At 42.0% G+C, this 16,723-nt stretch overlaps 1 protein-coding gene across 4 annotated transcripts in view; it reads right to left on the reverse strand.

Annotated features, from left to right (window-relative positions):
- Positions 1-12,854: 12,854 nt before the first annotated feature.
- Positions 12,855-16,723, reverse strand: part of MTX2 (metaxin 2) — a 56,722-nt gene continuing 52,853 nt past the window's right edge. For all 4 annotated transcript variants that reach the window (XM_014599585.3, XM_014599584.3, XM_019480536.2 and 1 more), the window contains one exon: positions 12,855-13,344. In XM_014599585.3, the coding sequence (XP_014455071.1) occupies positions 13,140-13,344 (205 nt within the window). In that variant the 3' untranslated portion in view covers positions 12,855-13,139. The remainder of the gene's footprint in view (positions 13,345-16,723) is intronic.

Consider the following 16,723-nt stretch of genomic DNA (forward strand, 5'->3'; position numbering starts at 1 on the left):
TTCATGCTAATATCTATTATGAGGTTCTAAGTTTGTAGCGATAGATGAGAATACGTGGAATGCAACATGCACAGATTTGTCTAATTATAGCAAATGAATTTTGTTTTTGTGGAGCTAAAGAGAGGTTCTTGAAAACACCGAACTTCTCTTTTTTTTCCTTTCTTGTAACTCATAACACAAAATGCATTTAACCCAAATGTAGCCTTTCTTTACAGACATCCATTCTCTTCTTGGACCAAAATCTTTTTGAACCAAAATGTCAGCTCAAGGTCATTTTTTACCTTTGATTTATAAATCCCTTGACAATAAGTTTTACATTGAAACTGCTGACTGACCAACCCCTCAGATTAACTTCAGTGAGGCACATCCATTTACATTATACCACTGTGACACGGAGGTTTAGGATCACAGCAGCACATACCAACCCCCTGTTCTAGTAGGAGGAGATCTACATTTAGAAGTTTTACTGATGTAATTCTACTGGTCAGAGACCATGGCAAATTAAAAAAAATATGCTTACACAAGTAATGGCTTCAATGGGATATAGTAATAGAAATATAGACGTGCCTGATATAGATTTAGCTTATTTTGCTTCTCAAAAACATAAGCATTTTTATACTGATATAGCTACACCCACAATTGGCCCATACAACTACAGTGGCAACGCTTTCTTGTGTTGAAAAACTCAAACAGGTAAAGTAGTCAACACATGCACCGACTTTCATGCGAATTGGAGAAAATCCTCAAGGAACTTTACTTTTTAAAAATTATGGCTGCTGGAATGCAAGTTCAATACTGAGATTACTTGAAAGCAAAGACTTTCTCAGAAGAGAAGGGTGAAAAACTGAAGAGTGAAAATAGGTGAGTAAAATTCTGATCTATGTAGCAAAGTAAGAGTTAGCTAGCTAGTACTCTTCCAACTCCCACTTCTATTGTAAGACCAGATAATGAGTAGCACTCTTCTCTGTAACAATTCATTAATCAGAGAAATGATCCTTGCTAGTGTTTAGATGTTTTACTTAATTTGGTACTTCTGGCCTGCTGCCCCACTAGTGCCAAAATTATTATTTCTCACCCAGCAGGTGATAAATAACAACTTCAGTCATGATTAATACCACAAATTTCTCAACCTGACTAATGCAAAAAACTTAAAACCTGCAGAACAAGTGGGTGATAATTGTTGTGAGAGTCATCGGAGCTATGGTCTGGTTGTAAAGAAAGAAAGCCACAGGAAATGAAGCGTTTGCTAGCAACCCAGCTGATCCTAAGAGGCTTCATTAAGTGCAGCTCAGCAGCATTCTCCATGTGTAGATTTGTGCTAGACTTTTTCCACAACAATGAGCTTTAAATATGTTTGAGAAGGAAAAGACTGCCAAATTGTTAGGCATTTTCCCCCCCTACAAATGCCAAAGAAAATAGCAGCTAAATATTCATTAACACTCTTCAGTACTATAATGGTTTCTGGTTGATATATGTATGGTATCTTAGCTGTTATGCACTAAGAGCAGCTCTACTATCACTGGGGGGGGTTAAGCAATTTTTTTCTGGGAAAACACCACAATTCATAAGAATATAGCTTCAACAAAGACCATAGCTTCACACAAGCCTAAAAGGGGGAGAGGGTAGTTAAAAACACTGGCCTGGTATTGGCTAGCAGCCAAAACAAAAGATATATTGCCACAAGGACCTTGGGCAAAGCCCTAGTTCCCACTGAAGCCAATGGGAAGTTTGCCATTGACTTCAATAGAGCCAAGATTTCAACCATCCTTGACTACTTAAGTCTGGCATAAATTTAATAGCACGTACTACAAGCAACATTCAGACTAAGCAAACTGAACCCAAGTCCTTAAAATTCCTCTCCTTGTTGCTCTTTTTCCTAGATTGTTAAAGGCATTAAAGTAATTCTGTGCCATTTAATGGTCTATAAACCAATGACAGCTGAAGTAACAATACACTTGGGGTAACATAAGAAATCAAGGCTTGGAGTCAAAAAGACTTCTGCTCACTTTATGTAAACAACTCCTGTTTTGATTTATGGCTATGACAGTGGATCCAAGTCCTACAGCTTTCAGAGGAATAGGCGTGCCTTTATTGATCCTATGCAATTATTAATTATTAGCTGTCAGAGTGAAATATTCCTTCATTTTACAAAATTATTTATTAAAACTTTTGCCTACAACATAACTTTGAACAGTTCATTATGGAGTACTTCCCAACTATCACCTCCATTTTATGTGTGAAATGTAGTTATAAGCAAAAAATAAAATAAAATAAAATAAAATAAAATAAAATAAAAAATATGGACTCTTTTCCTCTTTGATGTTGGATATGGTGTGCTAGTTAATAAGAAAAATGATGCTTTAGCCAGCATTTGTCTTTGGACCACCATAAAAAAAGTTAGGATTACAGAAAGGTTTTTCAAATCAATAGACTGTGTTTTATGTTTGAAGGGAATTCCCACTATTAATTTGTATTATCATAGGGCCCAGGAGTTCCAGTCACAAACCAGGGCACCAAAGATAGTAAGTGTTTATACAGTGATTAAGTGAGTTGGGGCCCTGACTTGAGCCTGTGGTCTAAGGTCACCACAGTATATGATGATACAGTGTTGGCCACTCAAAATGGTCCTTAATGCCATCTGGAACCAGCCACAGGCAATTCTGAATTGAGAAGTAAACTATGCCATCATCAGACCTACTAGGAAAGAAGGGCCTCTATTTTAATTAACACTTATTTCATCATCGTAATCAAGGCAAGAAAATACATTTACTGCTTTCAAAGTATAATATAAACTGAACATCCAAGTGTCAAGCTATTAATTCACAGAAGAAAAAGGTAGAAAGCCAAGCAATGTACTAAAGGGCAAGTATTGTAATTAAAAAAATCAAGATACCCATTTCATTTTAAGATGTACATATATCTTTACAAATTTGAGGCTCATTTAATGTTAGTAATTAATAGTTTCTGGTGGTATTAATCTTCCATGACACAAAAGCTGCTGGCATTATTACTGTTCAAGTGTCTTATGCCTGCCTTAATTTAAGATGATCTGTGACAGTTCCAACCTTTTTTTTTTTTTTAGTTCCAAATTAACCACTGGGAGTTTGAGGTGAAAAAGGACCATTTTTAACGAGTCCAGTTTCTTTCTAGATTCAGGGCACCCCTCCATAAGGCTTTTAATTTAACAGAACCCCAGTTGAGAACCACTGTCTTGCTTCCTCAGCTTACTTTGATGCCTCTTAACTGGGGTGATGGCACCACCTTCATGGCAAAGTGGGACTGCCCACTTCATGTGTGGCCAGACCAGGAAGGGCTATGGCAGAAGCATGCATTCCTTCCTGCATTACGGTTACGTAATAATCCTAAAGCAGGCAGGAGTGTCTGCTCTTGCCACACTCTTCCCTGTCCAACCCCCACTCTCCTCTGGGAAAGACACATACAGGGCAGTTTTACCTACCACACATGCCTCTGTTTCCAGGAGGAGCATGCAAGGTAAGATGAGAAAGGGTTGTGGTAAGAGTGCATACTCCTGCTGCAGCCTTTCCGTCTGGCTCTGTATGAGACACAAGGATGCAGCTTTACCTTGTTGCAGAGGCAGTGCCCACAGCACAGCACCCCTGTAAGGTTCTCTGAATGTATTCAAACTGTATGTAAGGTGTTAATGATAAATACACAAAAAAGTTTTTTTAAATGAGAGCTCCAATTGTTTTTGTAACATTGCAGAAGTTATAGGTTGTGATTTTAATTTTAGCAGACAAACATTAGAACAGCAATCTTATACATGGGGTTTTCATATTTTCAATAAAACTGATTTAAATGACACCCAACTGGGATGTCTTCAGATGTGCTGCAGAAGTTAATTTGTCATCTGAACCTGTATAAAAAAGGTCCAGGAAGTTCAAGCTTCAGTAAAACACACTGTTGTTACAGTACAACATGTGGGTAAAAGAAGGGAGAGCAACAAGGGTGATGTCGTGATGTGGGTCTGCTATAGACTACCAGACCAGGAGGAAATGGTGGATGATGCTTTCTTCAAACAGGTAGTGGAAGTTTCCCGATCACAGGCCCTGGTTCTCTTGGGGAACTTCAATCACCCTAACATCTGCTGCGAGGGCAATACAGCAGCGCACAGGCAATCCGTTACATTTTTGGAGAGTACTGGGGACAAATTCCTGGTGCAAATGCTGAAGCAGCCAAGTAGAGGCCTTGCTCTTTTTGACCTGCTGCTCACAAACAGAGAACTGGTGGGAAATGTAGTAATGGATGGCAACTTGGACAGCAGTGACCACAAGACGATTGAGTTCAGGATCCTGAGGAAAGGAAGGATGGAGAGCAGCACAGTAAGGATCCTGGACTTCAGAAAAGCAGACTTTGACTCACTCAGGGAACTCATGGGTAGGATCCCCTGGAAAGCCAGACTGAGAGGGAAAGGAGTCTAGGAGAGCTGATTGTACTTTGAAGAAGCCTTAGTGAGAGTGCAGGAACAAACCATCCCAACGTGCAGCAAAACTAGCAAGTGCGGCAGAAGACCAGCTTGGCTTAGCAGGGAACTCTTGAGTAAACTAAATCACATAAAGGAAATGGAAACTTGGACAAATAACTAGGGAAGAATATAAGAGCATTACTTGGGCATGCAGGAATAACGTAAGAAAGGCCAAAGCGCAATTGGAGTTGCAGCTAGCAAAGGATGGGAAGGGTAACAAAAAGGGTTTCTACAAGTATGGTGGTAACAAGAGGAGGATCAGGTAAAGTGTGGGTCCTTTACTGAATGGGGGAGGAAAGTTTATGACAGAGGATACAGAAAAGGCTAAAGTGCTCAATAACTTTTTTCTCAGTCTTCACAGGCAAGGTCAGCTCCCAGACTACTGTGCCAGGCAGCAGTTTGGGGAGGAGGTCAGCAGCCCTCAGTGGTGAAAGAACAGTTTAGGGACTACTTAGAAAAGCTGGATGTGTACAAGTCCATGGGGCAGGATGGGATGCACCCTAGAGTGCTGAGGGAGTTGGCTGATGTGATTGCAGAGCCATTGACCATCATCTTGGAAAACTCATGGCAATCAGGAGAGGTCCTGGATGACTGGAAAAGGGCAAACGTAAAGCCCATATTTAAGAAACAGAAGGAGGAGGATCCAGAGAACTACAGACCAGTCAACCTCACTTCAGTTCCTGGAAAAATCATGGAGCAGAATCTCAAGGAATCCATTTCTAAGCACTTGGAGGAGAAAAAGGTGATTAGGAACAGTCAGCATGGATTCACCAGGGGCAAATCTTGCCTGACTAACCTGATTGCCTTCTATGACATGGTGACTGGCTTAGTGGATGCAGGGAGGCTGGCAGATGTGGTGTACCTTGATTTTAGCAAGGCTTTTGATACGGTCTCCTACACCATTCTCCCAGGCAAGGTAAGGAAGTATGGGCTGGATGAATAGACTGTAAGGTGGACAGAAAACTGTCTGGAGCATCAGGCTCAAAGTGTAGTAATCAAAGGCTCTAGGTCTGGTTGGCAGCCAGTATCAAGTGGAATGCCCTAAGGGTCAGTCCTGGGGCAGGCTTTGTTCAATGTCTTCATCAACGACCTGGAAAGTGGCATAGAGTGCATCCTCAGAGTTTGCAGATGACACCAAGCTAAGGGGAGTAGCAGATATGTTGGACAGTAGGGCTAGGATTCAGAGTGAGCTACACAAATTGGAAGATTGGGCCAAAATAAATCTCATGAGGACAAGTGCAAAGTCTTGCATTTAAGACAAAACATTTCCATGCACCAGTACAGGGGATGACTGGCTGGGCAGCAGCTCTGCAGAAAAGGACCTGGGGGTTACAGTGGACAATAAGCTGAATATGGACCAGCAGTGTGCCCTTGTTGCCAAGGAGGCTAACAGCATACTGGGTTGCATTGGTAGGTGTGTTCCCAATAGGTCAAGGGAATGGATTATTCCCCTCTATTCAGCACTGGTGAGGCCACATCTGGTGTACTGTGTTCAATGTTGGGACCCTCACTACAGAAAGGATATGGACAAATTGGAGATAGTCCAGTGGAGAGCAACAAAATGGTGAGGTGGCTGGGGCACATGACTTATTAGGAAAGACTGAGGGAACTAGGCTTATTTAGTCTAGAGAAGAGAAAATTGAGAGGGGATTGGGGGATTTAATAGCAGCCTTTAAATACCTGAAGCGGGGGTTCAAAAAGGACGAAGCTAAACTGTTCTCAGTGGTGGCAGATGACAGAACAAGGAACAACCGTCTCAAGTTGCAGCAAATGAAGTTTATATTACTTATTATGAAGAATTTTCTCACTAGGAGGGTAGTAAAACACCGGAACAGGTTACCCAGAGAGTGGTGGAAGCTCCGTCCTTGGAGGTTTTCAAAACACAACTAGACAAAGTTTTGACTGGAATGATCTAGTTGGGGATGGTCCTGCTTTGAGCAGCAGGTTAGACTAGATGAGCTCCTGAGGTCCCTTCCAACCCTAGCTTTCTATGATTCTAAAACCGTAATTCATTTACTAGATGCAGCATAAGATGCCACACAGCATTGCTGATGGGAAACTCTTTTCTGATGGTCTCCAACCATTACTGACATTCTAAACGTGACCTTTCACCCCACTGTGGTGGTTTTATGTACTGGTATATTGTTAAAGTTGAGGTAATGTATCCTCATATGTAGGACCTGGCCACTGTTTCTTAGAATTAAGTCCTGTACTCAAGAGGGCTCTCAGCTCCACCTCATAACTCAAATCTAAGTAAGTAACACACAAGCATGTCCAGCAAGAAATCTAACCTCAGAGATGGTGGCCCCATCTGCCTTGATGGTAATGCTGGAATGTCTCAGTGATGCTACATAAATGCTTTATCAGCATCAAGCAGGGGACTGCTGACCATGAAAGCTTGGCCAGATCTACACAAAATTTAAATGATCAAGTTATAATAACAGTGCATCTTGCACAAGAATGCAAGATTATGACTGGAACTATGCCAAGTAATCCCAATTGATTTAATCTCTTGTGCTAGTTTCAAATGTACCCAATGTTTTATTATGCTAAACCATTCATAAATAACTGCATCTCCCTACATGACTATATCCTCCTTGTTAACACATCATCCCTCGATTAAAACATATTTCTCGAACAGACATTCAATGTCTGCTTGGGATTTTGCAAATGTCTCAGTAGACCATCACCAGTTCAGAATATTTTGGGTTCTGTCCCACTGTTAAAGCTACCCAAAACAGTATCAGTGCCCCAAGGTGTCCCACTCAGTCAATCAAGACCTATCCCATTTGACTTCCAGACTGATCAAAAGCTTGCAAAAACAAGTTACACAGCTGAACAACCCAAAACAGGATACAAGCAACTAGAAATTGTTATATGATGGTCCCTCCCTGCTTGCTTTAATCAACCAACTATCAAGAAGGAATGCTTTGAAGACTATAAGAATGAAAGAGTTGCAGGCAAAATGCACTTCAGGAGAGGGATCGCTGCAACTGTAACCTGCACCCAGCTAATCACTCTAGGTGGTGGATCCGTGCTGTGAATATTGAAACTGCTTCCTGCCTGTATTGGTGAGACACTATTGCGGCCAATACTTACTGAACTTCTGTGATAGCTTTTACTGACTATTGGAAAGGAGTCTTCTTCTGTCATTTAGTTTTATAGCCCATTTCATTAATTGAAGGAGGTGTTATGTCAACTCTTATATGCTCTAGGTTCAAATCCTACTTTTGACTGAAACACTCTCAACCGTGGCCCCTGATTGAGCGCCACTGATCTGATCTGACCTGCTGAACAACACAGGCTGTAGGATTTCTCTGAATTAATTTCCACTTGAAGTGCAGTTGTTGTGACTTAATAAAAAACAAACAACTCTTGGTAATCTTGATTAAAAAAAGAATCTGCTGATGATGAGAACCCACTACAATACCCTGGATAACCACAGGGACAATTTAAGTCCTTTCACAGTTAAAAATTTACAAGCTTATTTATATAACCAAGATTTGTTTAGCTTCAAAACTTCCACACATTGGATCTTTCTTATACTTTGTCAAGAGTTGGAGAATTTTATTTTCAAATTCATGTTCCTCCATGAAGATATTTATAGACGGATAAAAGACACCTCTTAGATTCCTCTTTGATCGACCAAACGAACAGAGGCCCTGGGACTTCTACTATAAAAGCATGTTTTGTATAATTTTAATAAGTTTTGTCTGTCTTCTCTGAATCGCTTCCAATTTTTCAACATCCTTCTTGAAATGTGGACTAGAACTGGACACAATTCCAGTGCTGTTGCACCAGGAATACAGAAAATAATATTTTCCTACTTGATGTTCTTTTGTTTACATACCCAGAAACAACGTCTTATGGTAAATTGGTTTTCATCTGATAATCCCTCTAAATTCCCAAGCCCCACCCCACCCCTTTTTTTAAAAAAAAAAAAATCACACTTTCCAGGATCCTATAAATTTGGATTATATTATTTGTTCCTAGATGTAGGGTCTTACATGAAATGCATGCTGTTTGCTCAATCAGATTAACACAAATAATCTAGATCATTTGGTGACCTGCCCTCTTCATTTCTGACAACCCCCTCTACAAACTTTCATTAATGATTTCATTGATAAAAATAAATAAAAACAAGAACCAGTTTCTATGTAATCTCACTGAAAACACACTCAGCCACTTCGGGGTTTTTTTTAAATTAATTTATTGTGATCTTGATTTTGTGTCATCTACTTTTTGGGGGTTTGGTTTTTTTTAATTCAAATGCCTGACAGAAATACTAATGGTAAACATGTCAGTTCTAACAAATCTTAAGAATACCACCAAACTGTTTAAGCTAGGCAGCAAAGAATATTTCTTCCAGTTGAAATCAACACAGAATTTTGGTAACTTCATTTACTACAAACTGTTGATGTGGAGGACTGTTAAGTCTATTTAGTTCCGAAGTCTTATGATCTTGCATCTCCTCTTTAATATTGAGTTTTCAACATAATTCACTTTACTCTGAGTCCTTAAGTCCAGTCTGAGCATCTCAAATAGACTTAAACAAGCTTTATTAGTTTATAATAGATTAGAAGTCTTTTACCAAGTAATTTCTATTCTATTCCATGATGAGACGTTAAAAGCAACTTGATGCATATGTCTACCACAGTAAAAAAAGAAAAAAAAAGAAAGGTGTTTAGGCATTACTAAACAGTTTGTATTGTTTATTTTAAATGAGTAACTAAGGACATTTTTACATGTGCTCTGGAACATTGTACTGGGCCACTTTAATTAGCAAGCCGTGTTAATTAAAAGTGCCCACACATCACGTGCATCAGCATCCCGACACCGAAAAAATGGCAGCGAGGCACTCTGAACTAAAGCTTATCGAACGTGTATTATTTTAAAGCTCCCTGCCACCATTTTTTCAGCGCAGCGATGTGCTGGGAATGCTGATAGACACAGTGTGGAAGGCTGCTGGAGCGCATCAATTTCTATGCTCCAGCAGACTCAATTAATCAAGTTTACTCTGACGCACTGGATTTCCAGCACATCGGAGCAGGCTCTGTGCACGTGTATAGGAGCCTTAGGGTACCATATAAAGTATAAAAACTCTTAAAGATTACTCTACAAGCATAAGTTGTCATAGTGCTACACAAAAAAACTAAGCTGGCTGATACTAGCTCAGATTGAGACAATATCCATTTGTGTAGAAAATTCTAAATCATATCACAGAATGTTACCTTCCTGAATAAGGAATTCCATTTATAATTCTCTATTAGTACTTCCTCCTTTTTCCCTAAAACATAGCATTGCTAAGATTGCTTTTGAAAATACAGTGGTGGGCTGGGTACCATATGATCTTGCATATAACACATCCCAGAATATAATTGACACCACCTTGTTTTTGAAAGGTAAAATGAAGAAAAAAGATTTTTCTAGAGTTCAGGCTGCATAGAGCAAGGATGACTCACCCTTCCTTTCCTGCTTAAACTAAAGCTAAAACCCGATCTGCTGCTGGAGAGTGGTCTTCACAGGTAGATCTAGGACAGTGGACTTCAAACTTTTTTCATTCGCAGACTCCTAAAATGTGCAGCTTTTGGGACTATTTTATCATCAAAAGCATCACAACACTTTACACTCTTCAGATTAATTTTTAAAAAGCCTTGCATCAATAATTTTGGTTTGCATTAATATGACCTATGCAAAACAGGGACCAAAACTTGACACTGGGGTCCTCAGCATTAACAATTAAACACTGAATAAAAGAACGCCTCATCAAGTGACACCATGTTTGCCATATTCCGCCCTACCTCCCTCTTTTTGTTGTTGTTGCATACTTGGGAAATTCCTCAAAGGGCAGGAAAACTGGAGCAGCCTCTTCCTAATTAAGATTGAACTGACATGTGACAGACATGCTAATCATGGATGACGTAAGTCTCTAAAACATACTATGCTGCAGTGCAGGATTAAAGAAGTTTGTGGCCATATTTCAACCATGCAAGTATAGAAATCAGAGGAAGTTAGGGTTTGAAGGGGCCTCAGGAGGTCAAGTCCAACCCTCTGCTCACAGCAGGACCATCCCCAACTAGATCATTCCAGTCAGGGCTCTGTGAAGCCAGGCCTTAAAAACCTTCAAGGATGGAAATTCCACCCCCACTCTAGTAGCTTGTTCCAGTGCTTCACCACCCTCCTAGTGAGAAAGTCTTCCCTAATCCAGGGGCAGGCAATTATTTTTGGTGAAGGGCCACTTACTGAGTTCTGGCAAGCCCTTGAGGGCCGCATGACAGGCAGCCCAGGGCAGATAAATATTAATTTTTTAAATTTTTTAGGGGCCCCACGGGCCGGTAGAGTGGTAGAGCCTGGTAGAGCCGGTAGAGCCTGCGGGCCGCATTTTGCCCACCCCTGCCCTAATCCAGCCTAAACCTCCCTTGCTGCAACTTGAAATCATTGCTCCTTGTTCTGTCATGTGCCACCACTGAGAGCAGTCCAGCTCCATCCTCTTTGGAACCCCCCTTCAGGTAGTTGAAGGCTATCAGCTACAGATGCTATCAAATCCCCCGAGTCTTCTTTTCTCCAAACTAAATAAGCTCAATTTCCTCAGCCTCTCCTCAGAAGTCATGTGCCCAAGCCCCTGAGCCATTTTTACTGTTCTCTACTGGACTCTCTTGAACCTTATCCACATTCTTTCTCTAGTGGGGGGTCCAAAACTAGACACAGTACTCCAAATGCAGCCTCACAAGTGCAGAATAGAGTGGAATAATTACTTCTCTCGTTCTGTTGGCAACGCTCCTCCTAATGCAGTCCAGTATGCTGTTAGCTTTCTTGGCAACAAGGGTACACTGCTGACTCATAACCGTCTTATTATTCACTGTAACCCCCAGGTCCTTTTCTGCAGAGCTGCTGCTTACCCAGTCGGTTCCCAGGCTGTAGCAGTGCATGGGATGCTTCCATCTTAAAGTGCAGGACTTGGCACTTGTTCTTGATGAACCTCATGGGATTTCTTTTGGCCCAATCCTCCAGTTTGTCTAGGTCACTCTGAATCCTAGCCCTACTCACCAGTATTACACTTCCCCCAGCTTGGTCTCATCCACAAACTTGCTGAAGCTACAATCCATCCCATCTGCCAGATCGTTAATGAAGATATTGAACAAAACCTGCCCCAGGAACAACCCCTGGGGCACTCCACTTGATACTAGCTGCCAGCTAGACATTAAGCCATTGATTACTACCTGTTGAGCCCAACAACACAGCCAGCTTTCTATCCACCTTACATTCCATTCATCCAGCCAATACTTCCTCAGCCTGCTTGTAAGAATGCTGTGGGAGACCGTATCAAAAGCCTTGTCAAAATCAAGGTATATTACGTCCACTGCTTTCCCTGCATCCACAGAGCCAGTTATTTCATCATAGGAGGCAATCAGGTTGATCAAGCATGACTTGCCCCTGGTGAATCCATGCTGACTGTTCCTAATCACCTTTTTCTTCTCCAAGTGCTTACAAATGGATTCCTTGAGGACCTGCTCCATGATTTTTCTGGGGACTGAGGTGAGGCCGACTGGTCTGTAGTTCCCTGGATCCTCTTCCTTCCCTTTCTTAAATATGGGCACTATGTTTGCCCTTTTCCAATCATTCGGGACCTATCCTGATTGCCATGAGTTTTCAAAGATGATGGCCAGCAGTTCTGCAATCACACCAGCCAACTCCCTCAGCACTCTTGGATGCATTGCATCTGGCTCCATGGACTTATACATCCAGCTTTTCTAAATAGTCACTAACCTGTTCTTTTACCACCAAGGGATGCTGACCTCCTCCCCAAACTGTGCTGCCCGGTGCAGTAGTCTGGCAGCTGACCTTGGCTGTGAAGACCAAGGTAAAGGAAGAGGCATTGAATACTTCAGCCTTTTCCTCATCACCTGTCACTAGGTTGCCTCCCCCATTTAGGAAGGGACCCACACTTTCTCTGGCCTTCCTCTTGTTGCTAACATACTTGTAGAAACCTTTTTTGTTACCCTGCATGTATTTGAAAAAGGCTTAAGAAAATACAAACAAAACCTTAAATATTTATTCTAAATTAAATAGCAAGAGTGTGTGTGGGAAGCAGAAGGGGTGTTATAGCACCTTCCATCAGCATTCTAGACCAGGTAGCTAAATTTCTTGAATGGCATAATCCCGTTGTGTAAACATACTGACTTTCAAAGGACACACTAGTTATAGCTGAACAGCAATTTTCCCTTTGCCAGCTTTACCACATAGTCAAACCAATTCTATGGTGTTGTAATGCAAAACTGCTTTCCTTTGGTCATTCTGCTAGGGAAGATGTTATTTAATTACAGATATACAAGACTCAGTAAAAAGCTTGAGGGGAAAAAGATCAAAGAGAAACTTTCAAATAGGTATGTTTTATTTTAAATACCGATACAGTAGTGTTCCAAGGTCACTTCAGAATTAACATGGCATACAGGCTATTGAAGTGAAGATAGCCCATGATAGATGTACACAATTAATTCTATACCACAAAGTGACATTAAGAACATCTCTTATTTCAGAATAATTTGGCAGCTTCAGAGGTTATTACATGCTTTCATTTTTAAAACCAAAACAAGCCTGTTAAATAATTAAATCAGAAAACTTCAGAAATTGTCCCACCCCCTGTCCAACCAAACATCTATCTCAATAAAGGACCCTTTGAAAATCTGGATGTAGAAGAGCTGTCTTTATCTCGACCCTCAAAGTACTGCTGCTCTATTCTTCTGCAAAATGCTACAAGGTTGCTGTAGTTTTTCACTTTTTCAGAGAGTTCATCGCTGGTCAGTTGAGTAGTGAGAATTGTGAAAAGGTGTCCAAATACCAGAGCATCTAGTTCTGTTGGCCTACAAAAGGGTGAGGGGAGGGGAGGGGGGAGATAAAAAAAAGGTCTCTAGAAGTCAAACCACAATGAAAAAAATCCCTCTTTTATTCATAATATCATTTTAATATTAAATTCACTAAATTCCAAGTATTTCATGATGTAATCTAACTGGCCATTTTAAACTTTCAGTTCTGTTTGGTTAAAAAGATGAATTAAAATATAGTAGTTTATGGATAAATTAATACATGTTGCTGTTAATTCTCAGCATGTTTCGTAAATTAGTCATGTAGAAATGAAGAAAACAAAATTAAAACCCACAGTCTTCTAGTCCAACAACAGCTTTGAACTTTCTGGGATGTAGAAATTTTTATTGGAAATTCATTTTTCTGAGGCACCCCTGCAGATACTATGCATAACAACAAAACCAACTGCAAAACAGAGAAACACACAAACAACAATAAAACAACCAACCAAGATTATCACCTACCAGGAATAACTTAACCCACAAGGAAAAGGAAGCATGTAGTGATAGCAGATAGTCCTATCTCTTTTGTGGTAAATAGATTAAAGAATTGGAAATAAGTATTATAACAAAAAACAGGGGGTGGGGGAGAACAACAGCAGTTTCTTGATTAAGTCTGTAGTCATACTCAGGACTTTGTATACAAGCCTTCCGTTGTCTGGCCACAAATTTTCTGCAATACTGGTCAATATGCAAAAAAATAAAAACATCTTTGGTACACCTGAACAAAGTAAAAGCTCTACACCTTTCATCCAGAAGAACCTCTTACTGGACTAATAGGTCCAGTAACGGTTTCAGTGATATTTCAGACAACTTTAAACTTTAAACTTTTTAAGATTACTTTGAAAGTGTGTTACTGAAGTCTAGTTAACAGCTGGCATAAGTATGGTTATGCTCTGAGAAAAGCCAACAAGCCAATGTCCAGTAATTTACTTCCCCATTTCCTTCATTTCTGACCCTGTGGAAGGGCTGGACAGGACACACCCTCACTATACACTCTCCTGCTTCCTTTATATAAACTTCCTATAGTAAGCCCTTAGTTAACCCCAACCTGCTTTTTTAGCTTGTAATGGTACAAGCAGTTTTAATTTATCATTGTGATCTACCCTTAATTGTTACTCTGTAATATTTTAAAAATTAGTCCAGACATGATCTCAGGATTATAAAAAAAGAGTATAAGATAGCATTTTTAAAAACATATATTCCCCCCAAAATGTCTATTTTTCCATCTCTTTATGGTTCAAATGCCCTGGCAATGGATGCATACAAGGATCTTAATCAACTGATGAATGCAAAGGATGTGCTGTATGTCCTATCAGCTTGTGGTTGAGGTTTTGTAAAAAAAAAAAGTACAGAATTTGCACAAGCTTTAACCATCTTCTTCTGTGCAGTTAAATCCTTCATTAAATCCTTCATATCAGCACTTTCCCAATACCCAATAGTCCAGGATAAGCATGAAGATCATAGTTGTCTAACTCATTCAACACTCGCTTGACATAACCTATACAGGAAGAGTTGTCTTGATGAAAACTGCATCATCACACATGCTTTGACTGATGGACCAAAGCTTATAACCTGATAGAAAATATCTTCTGTGATGCTATTATACCTAAATATATTAAAGCACACTTTTCTCTTTTACAGAATGCTTTTCACCTACATAAATTGTATATTCAATATCAAATCACAGGAAAACAAGAAAAAAAACTTTTAAAGAAAATGTTTCCATTTGAGGTGCACCAATACATCGGTCCCATATTGGATCAGGACTGATACAAGGAAAATTGACTGCATTGGCAAATCAGCTATTTTTGGCTGATGTGGCCAATAATGTCACCAATAAATTAGGGCTGTGCAAAGCTTTGGAAGCCGATTCGATTCAGAGAAGATTTGGCAACCAAACCTCCGAATCCGAATCGAAATCAGGAGACCCGTTAAAAGGTCCAAATCAAAGTCGGAAGCTTCTGAATTGATTCAGAGATTCAGCCATAGACTATACAGGCAGTCCTTGCCGACACTGGAAACAGCTGCCTCCAGCTAGTAAGTCTGTTGTGGTGGGCGAAGGGGGGAAGAGAGAGACGTGGCAGGAGGAAGGGGGGGGAAGAAGATCAACACCCCGACAGCAAGGGAGGAATTGGGGCTGTGGCTAGGACAAGCTGCCCAGCCGGGGCAGTGGGGCATGGGACTCAGGGAGGGGGATTCCTGCCACTGCGCACCACCACATGCTATTGGTCCAGAAGCTGCTCTTCTGGTGGCTCCTCCGGCAGCTCTTGCTGCTGGTCCGGGAGGGCATGGGAGCAGGAGTGTGCCCCCGGATCTGTGCGGGGAGGGCTGGGCTAGGCTGCGCTCCGGGAGGCTAGCCCCAGCTGCCTACCCGCTGTGCTCTGCAGGGCACCTGGAGCCAGGGCTGCACTCTGGGCAGCAAGCCCCTGCTGCCAGGTTGCACTCTGTAGGGTGGGTGGAGCCAGGGCTACATTCCAGGAGGCTAGCCCCAGCCACCCGCCGCCGGTGGGGGCAGCTGCCACTGGTGCACACACACTGAGAGGGCATGGGGGGGCGTGTGCTCCCAGATCTGTGCGTGAGACGAGGATGGGCTGCTGCTGCAGGCTGCGGGTGGCACTGGGACAGGCAGTGGCAGCGCTGCAGGGGGGCTGGGCCAGGGCTGCACTCGGGACAGGCGGTGGCAGCACTGCAACAGGGGCTATAGCAAATTTTGGGGTGACTGCAGCCCCCCCTGTAGCCCTCCTCCCAGCACTGCTGCTATCTGCCCCAAGCACAGCCCTGGCTCAACCTCAACTCCGGGAAGAGCTTGGTCCAGCCCCAGCCCGCAGCAGCAGCCCACCCTCGCCCCACGCGCACAGCTGGGGGTACATGCCCCCATGCCCTCCTAGGATGTGTGCAGTGGAGGGAGCTGCCCCCCTCTCCAGGTTACGAAATGCCTGGACACAGGAGGAGGGGTGGATGTCATATACTTAGACTTCAGGAAGGCCTTCGATACAGTATCCCACCCCATACTGGTGAACAAGTTAAGAGGCTGTGATTTGGATGACTACACAGTCCGGTGGGTGGCGAATTGGCTAGAGGGTCGCATCCAGAGAGTCATGGTGGATGGGTCGGTCTCGACCTGGAAGGGTGTGGGCAGTGGGGTCCCGCAGGGCTCGGTCCTTGGACCGATACTCTTTAATGTCTTCATCAGTGACTTGGACGAGGGAGTCAAATGTACTCTGTCCAAGTTTGCAGATGACACAAAGCTATGGGGAGAAGTGGACACGCCGGAGGGCAGGGAACAGCTGCAGGCAGACCTGGATAGGTTGGACAAGTGGGCAGAAAACAACAGGATGCAGTTCAACAAGGAGAAATGCAAAGTGCTGCACCTAGG

The sequence above is a fragment of the Alligator mississippiensis genome, chromosome 4, assembly GCF_030867095.1.
Source record: "Alligator mississippiensis isolate rAllMis1 chromosome 4, rAllMis1, whole genome shotgun sequence".
Taxonomy (NCBI): Eukaryota; Metazoa; Chordata; order Crocodylia; family Alligatoridae; genus Alligator; species Alligator mississippiensis.